We start from the raw sequence: 7,500 nt of genomic DNA on the forward strand, positions 1-7,500 counted from the left end.
GTGTGAACATGAAAGGGAGATGCGCAGGCACAGACACACCCCACGTCGATTTCGCGAGCAGCAAAGTGCAGCAAAGGTGAGGCGGCGATGTTGTAAGAGAAGTTCCAGGCGCGTGGCAGCATTACGTCCAGGAAGGGCACGGAACACTGCGCAGCGCGATGATCAAGGTGTGGAGGAATTGCTGGTATACTGCGCTGCGTGACGGAGGAAGTGAGGGAAGGGCACGGCGAAGTGTGCTTCGGGAGGTGCCAAGGTCACGGTATTTATTGGATAAAGGCCACGAAGTGCTGAGTCACGCATGTCGCTGGAGTCAGGGAAGAGTGAGCAAATGCGTGGCGGAATGCAGAGCGGCGGGGAAAAGGTCCACGGCAGCAACTGGGGTCCATATTCTAAAACGCCTCCACGCTGCACCAAGACTACATTCAAAAGCCTCTTGAGTCTACGTAGATGAAGGCGCACGGGTTTTTAAGGGCGTGTTTAGTTCTAGTGACAGAGTAACAAGATTTTTACATTATCGACAGGAGAAACACTGTTGAAAACCCTCCTAATCATCTCCGTGGCCTTTGAAAGAGGTCGTGATGAGAAAGTAAAAGAGTTTCAGAACACGAGCCAGGGAATCATCACCATCGTTATCACCAAGGGTAAAGCAATAATGAAATGCGGAAAAGAATTTGTATACGACCCTAAGAACAATCGTGTCCAAGGTTGCGGGGGTAAGAAGGCTTGGTATCGCCCAATTAAGACTCGTCGTCACTCAGACTGAAGCAGACACTACGCCAAAAAAATAAATGTCACATCAGTTTGTCACCGACGCTAATGAAACGCTACAGAGTTTGGACAAAAATACCGTGACGTGTATTCGACGTCACAGGGGAAGCGGTACAGTGGGGAGAGGGGAGGGAGGAAAGGGAGACGGTACAAGGGGGGGGGGAATGAGGGGAAATAAGGTCATGAGAGGAGACCTTAATATTTTCCTTTCCTTTCTCCTGTCACTTTGCACGACACACACACACACACACACACACACACACACACACACACACACACACACACACACACACACACACACACACACACACACACACACACACACACACACACACACACACACACATGCGCAGCAGCAGTAGGAGGTGGAGGTGGAGGCCAGCAGGTGGAAGCGACTAGTAACCTTATGCTTTAGTTGTGTACCTACTTGCTTCCTCAGCCTGCCTCCATGCCTACCTGCCAGCCTGCCTCACCCCCTCCTGTCTCCCACGTGACCCTGCAACACCCACACCTGTCCTGCCATGCGCACCTCAACCAAGACATAATTACCCCATACTTTATTCGTATACCACACACCTACACCGCCCCCCACCATCCCCCCACACACCTGTCTTGCCCACAGTGAGCATGAGTAGAAATTAAGTGTTGTGAATCACGGGGCGGGGTACTCCATCATGTCAAGACCACCCCCACCCTTCCCCTGCACGCCCTCCTTGCCTCCAACCTCGCCCCTCACACCTGTCACCTATCAGCCTCATCTGTTGCCGCGCCAGGTGTTGTTTACCTGCCTACACCCTCCCTTGTCTTGCTGTTGATTTACTGCAGAAGGAAACGGACTGGGAGTACACACAAAGAGAGAGAGAGAGAGAGAGAGAGAGAGAGAGAGAGAGAGAGAGAGAGAGAGAGAGAGAGAGAGAGAGAGAGAGAGAGAGAGAGAGAGAGAGAGAGAGAGAGAGAGAGTCATGGTATTTCGCAAAATGTTAAACGTGTGTAAAATCATTCTTATTTTTCACTAAAGCATTGATCTGAAGGTGATGACGTCGTGGTGTGCGTGAGATGAAGCGAAGACTAGAGAGACATGGTGAGATGAGGTGAGGTGAGGTGAGGTGAGGTGAGGTGAGGTGAGATAAGGGGAGATATTTGAAAAGAGGTGAGGACTGAAACTTCTGGACTTGCGATATGTGGTGGAACTGGGAGAGCGGCAGAGTGAGGGCAGAGGTAAATGGAATGAGAGAGCTTTGGGGGGTGTGGGTGAGAGCTTCTGGTGGAGTGCGGGTTAATCCGGGGTGAAGGTGAGTGTCTGAAGCAGAGTGAGAGTTTGAGGTGGAAAGAGGTGGAAAAGAGGTTAGCAAAGTGTGATGTGAAAAGTGAAAAGTGAAAAGCGAAGACAGGAAAGTTATGCTGGGTGGGAAGGAGCAAGGGATGAAGTGGAGCAGCCCCCATCCCCCCCTCACTCCCTCCTGAACCCTCCACTTCCACCACGCCCGCATCCACGCCTACTCGAGAGGAGGGATGGTGGGGTGAGGGGGTTTAGTGGGGTGTTGTGGGGTGTTGTGGGGTGGGGGGCGAATAAAAGTCACGGCTGGTAGGAGAAAAGAACAGTGACGAACTTGAACCTGAGATCAAAACACCGTGGCGACCCTCACTCACACACACACACACACACACACTGACATAACATCTGAAAAATGGCGACAAATTCTTGTGTGTTCTTTTAACATGCAAACTGGGAAGCAAACAAAACAAGGAGGAGGAGGAGGAGGAGGAGGAGGAGGAGGAGGAGGAGGAGGAGGAGGAGGAGGAGGAAGGGATTTCAAAGTGAAGGGATGTTTATACAGCCGGAAGAGGACAAAAGGATGAGAGGAAGAGAGGAGGAAGACAGTCACTTTGGCGGCGTTAGTTTCGGATACAAAGGGAGGGAGGGAGGGAGGGAGGGAGGGAGGGAGGAAGGAAGGAAGGAGTTTGGGGTTTACTCGCTGTTTGTTCCCTCTACTCAGCATACTCGTTAATCTTGATGCGTCTTACTTCTTTCCGCCTCTTCCTGACTGTGTGTGTGTGTGTGTGTGTGTGTGTGTGTGTGTGTGTGTTTTCTACCCTCGCCTTGGCCTTTCTCTCAACAAACTTAATACTATATGCTTTAAACTTCACACACACACACACACACACACACACACACACACACACACACACACACACACACACACACACACACACACACAAAAAAAAAAAAAAAAAAACAAACAAACAAAAAAAAAAAAGTAAGTGTCCGCCATCAAAACAAGGGCGACAACAAAGCCAATTCACGCCCACAAACACACTAACACTCTTTTTCTCCTCTTCCCCCGCCCACAGCTGCCGCCCAGAATGAACTTCAACAAGGCCCCAGCGCCGCCCCCCGCGGAGGAGATCACCAAAGAGATCCGGAAACTAAATCTTGATGACAAATCCGCCAGCAGCACCGGTGAGTGAGGGAGGGAGGGAGGGAGGGAGGGAGGGAGGGAGAGGACGGAGGCAAGGAGTTAGTGAGAAAGAATCAGTGAGTGAGGGAGGGAGGGAGTGAATGAAGAAGGGAGGAATGTAGTGAGAGAGGGAGTGAAGAGTGACTGAAGGAAGGAGGGAGGAAGTGAGTGATGGAAGGAGTGAAGGAAGGAAATAATGAGTGAATCAGTGGGTGAGTGAGTGAGTGAGTGAGTGAGGGAGGGAGGGAGGGAAGCAAGGAATGAATGAGGGAGGGAAGGAACGATTGAGTGCGTGAGTGAGCGACTACGACACAATCTCTTCACTGCCCCTATGCTGCTTCATATATATATATATATATATATATATATATATATATATATATATATATATATATATATATATATATATATATATATATATATATATATATATATATATATATATATATATATATATATATATATATATATATATATATATATATATATATATATATATATATATATATATATATATAGATAGATAGATAGATAGATAGACAGACAGACAGACAGACAGACAGACGGACAGACAGACACAGACAGATATATAGATAGATAGATGGATACAGATAGGTAGATAGATAGCTAAATAAACAGGTAGATAGATATACTTTTATTGGCCACAACATCTTGCACACAAATTTAACAAAACCACATTGTTTTTCGTTTAATCTAATCCAGACACAAAACATTCCTAATCTACCAGAGAAAATATCAAAGCTACCATGACACAGACACACCAAGACAAACACACACACACACACACACACACACACACACACACACACACACACACACACACACACACACACACACACACACACACAGCCCCTAGACCACTTATGCTCAAGAGATTTCCGCCTCCGTAGCCTCTGAACTTTTGTGGCAGTGCGGATGTGCCTCTCACCCACACTATGCAGGAAAACAAGTCATAAACAGGATTTATTAACATTATCAATTACACTTAACTGCTGGCCCCTTCCTGGTGTCTGGTGAATACATACGTGAACTCCTGCATAAAACACATCAAAGGATACACTCAGAATTGGTTCATAGTGTGTGTTACAGCAATCTCACTACCTCACTACCTCTTCCTGTTAAATACGTACCTATATTCATACGTATGCACACCACAGGATACATCAAATCTAGTACCTGCATGTGGGTTTGTTTAAATTATCCCGCACATGACCCTTGCAATGCTCTCCTGTCACCCCTACCCCCTGTATGCTAACCCTGCCAGCCTCCTACACCTCACCTCTGCACTAATCCTGACGTCCTTAACTCTAGTCATACGTGCATAACTCAAGAACTGCCCCTGTATCGCCTCGTCCTTGTAGTCTATCCCTGCTGGCCTCCACATCTCACCTCTGTGTTGTTCCAATCACCCTTACCATTAGATCTTTTATTTATTTATTTTCTATCCTTGGTGGCTGAAGAGCATGGGAATGAAATGGAAAATAAATAGAAAAAAAAAAAGATTCGCTAAGTCTCTGGTTCTTAAAATAAATTAAAGGTTTCTAAAAAAAGTACTTCAATTTTACTTCCGGAGGTGTCTCTTAGAAATAGATGAAGTCGTAGGAAAGAGGAAAAATAAGAAAAGAAAAAAAAAAACTGGCAGTGAATTCTAGAGCTTACCAGTGAAAGGGATGACACACACACACACACACACACACACACACACACACACACACACACACACACACACACACACACACACACACACACACACACACACACACACACACACACACATCTTGCACTGCTCCCTATAATCTCGAATCCTGCGTCCTTATTATCACCCCACCACAGCCGCCCCACCTGTACCTCACCTCCACAACCTAATCCATTGCTCTTGTATCTTCCACCACCCCGCTATCCTACCACTGCTGATCCACATGTACGTTACCTTTACAACCTAATCCACTGTCCTTGTATCTTCCACCACGCCAGCCCTCGCACCTTCAGCTTCACCCGTATGCCTTGCTCACACCACCACACCATGCAACACACATCAGTCCGTAGTAAGTGGGGCAAGCAGGGAACACACCAGCACTGTTACAACACATCTCCCGCACCTTGGGTTTACGAGCATTACTCACATACACACACACACACACACACACACACACACACACACACACACACACACACACACACACGTAACACCACCCAGGTTGCAAGTTACTTATGAAGCGCGGCAGTTGATGGGCTTTTCTTTCCCACGCTTATTTTCCATCACCTACTAGCCTTACACACACACACACACACACACACACACACACACACACACAGTAACAACTATTTTCTTATTTTTCATTGCTGTAACTTCCATATTCATGTAAAACTTTCCAATTCCATATTTTTTTCATCATTTAGCCTTACAAACTATCAAATCAATAAGTGGTAGATATATATATTTTTCTTCCTAATCAATATTGTAATTTTCCTATTTTTGGTATAAATCCTTCCAGTGCATCACTTTCCATCAATGAGCTTCAAAATTATATGAAACACACAGAGATGGTAATTTTTCACCCTCTTGTCCTTTGATATTGGTGCAACTCTTCCTTTTCTTCATGTACAATCTTCAAATGCATTATTTCCCATCAATGAGCTTCAAAAGTTATATAAAACCCACATAGTATTGATTTTTCACCTCTTGTTCTTTGAAATTAGTGCAACTCTTCCTATCCTTGACGTAAAACCTTCATACATACATGGACTGCCACGCGCCCGAGCAGACTACGGGCTTCTCTTGCAGCTTTCCTTAAATTCTAACGTGCTATTCTTGACACAGACCGTCCCTAGTATGAGTTTCAGAGACCGTGTTACATCGGGAATAACTGTAAGGAACTGATAAACTGGAAGCATACTTTGACATACCTTGACAGAGATTGACAGGTAGTAGTATCAGACACTCCACCCACGGCGTTTACATCAGTGAAGGATAAAACGTGACATTTCATAAGATCACACCACCAAGGCCAGCTGTGTACTCCTCTGAACGTGACGATAGAAGGGCAACAGTGGCGGGGCGATAGAGGGTGACGGAGTGACGCACCGCAGGACAGGACGAGACTTGTGCCGCCCTTCGTACGCTCCACTAACCCACAGCCGCGTGCTGGTTTGGGTTGGCTCTGCATACATTAACTCAGAGAGAGAGAGAGAGAGAGAGAGAGAGAGAGAGAGAGAGAGAGAGAGAGAGAGAGAGAGAGAGAGAGAGAGAGAGAGAGAGAGAGAGAGAGAGAGAGAGAGAGAGAGAGAGAGCAATGCATCCAGTTAAGAGAGTTACCTCAAGCACAACTAAGATAACTACATAAATTAAGAGGAAAGTGTGGTTCTGTGGTGGTGGTGGTATTGCGTGCAGGCAAAACACCCCTGAGCAATGGTGGTGGTGGTGGTGGTGGTGGTGATGGTGGTGGTGGTGGTGATGATGGAGCAACTAAACCTCTCCTGGGGGTGGTGAGAGTGGAGAATCTCTCTCTCTCTCTCTCTCTCTCTCTCTCTCTCTCTCTCTCTCTCTCTCTCTCTCTCTCTCTCTCTCTCTCAAGATATTAAAAAAAAAGAGGCAGGCAGGTACACGTTAGAGCACGCACGCACGCACGCACGCACGCACGCACACACACACACACACACACACACACACACACACACACACACACACACACACACACACACACACACACACACACACAAGGAAAAAATATAATCTAAATATGAATATAAGAAAAATCAGAGTCGAGGGAAAAAAATCAAATCAAAAGCAAGGACGACCATACACGACAAGGAAAACACACACACACACACACACACACACACACGAGGTTACATACCCACACGAGCGAGCAAGTTCTTTCGCAGCCAAAACAACCAATTTACATAACGTTAACAAGCTAACCAACCAGTCAGCCAGTCAGCCATCTAGTCGGTCGGTCATTCAGCCAGCTAGTCACCCAGCCAGCCACCCAGTCAATCAGCCATCCAATCAGCCATCCACCCACCATCCACCCTGCCAGCCAGCCATCCACCAAACACACTCACCCAACCACACTCCCACCTGCACATTCACCCAGTCAATCAGTCAGTCAGCCAGTCAGAGGGTCACAGGAAGTCGAGGCGACCCATCTTCCCCGTGAGCCACACATCCTCCCCGCGGCGGACCGTTCCAGGTGGCGCTGCGTGACCACAGGCATGGTGCAGGGGTGGGTGGCGGTGGCAGGAGGGGAGA

At 47.1% G+C, this 7,500-nt stretch overlaps 1 protein-coding gene and 1 long non-coding RNA gene across 4 annotated transcripts in view; one reads left to right on the forward strand and one right to left on the reverse strand.

Moving 5' to 3' along the window:
• Positions 1 to 7,500, reverse strand: part of LOC135100750 (uncharacterized) — a 54,173-nt gene that overhangs the window by 16,857 nt on the left and 29,816 nt on the right. The gene's annotated exons all lie outside the window — the stretch shown is intronic.
• The window catches only part of LOC135100747 (low density lipoprotein receptor adapter protein 1-like), a 25,303-nt gene that overhangs the window by 12,320 nt on the left and 5,483 nt on the right, over positions 1 to 7,500 (forward strand). For all 3 annotated transcript variants that reach the window (XM_064003983.1, XM_064003985.1, XM_064003984.1), the window contains exon 2: positions 3,121 to 3,229. In XM_064003983.1, coding sequence (XP_063860053.1) covers positions 3,121 to 3,229 — 109 coding nt within the window. The remainder of the gene's footprint in view (positions 1 to 3,120; positions 3,230 to 7,500) is intronic.

This window comes from Scylla paramamosain, chromosome 5, assembly GCF_035594125.1.
Source record: "Scylla paramamosain isolate STU-SP2022 chromosome 5, ASM3559412v1, whole genome shotgun sequence".
NCBI lineage: Eukaryota > Metazoa > Arthropoda > Malacostraca > Decapoda > Portunidae > Scylla > Scylla paramamosain.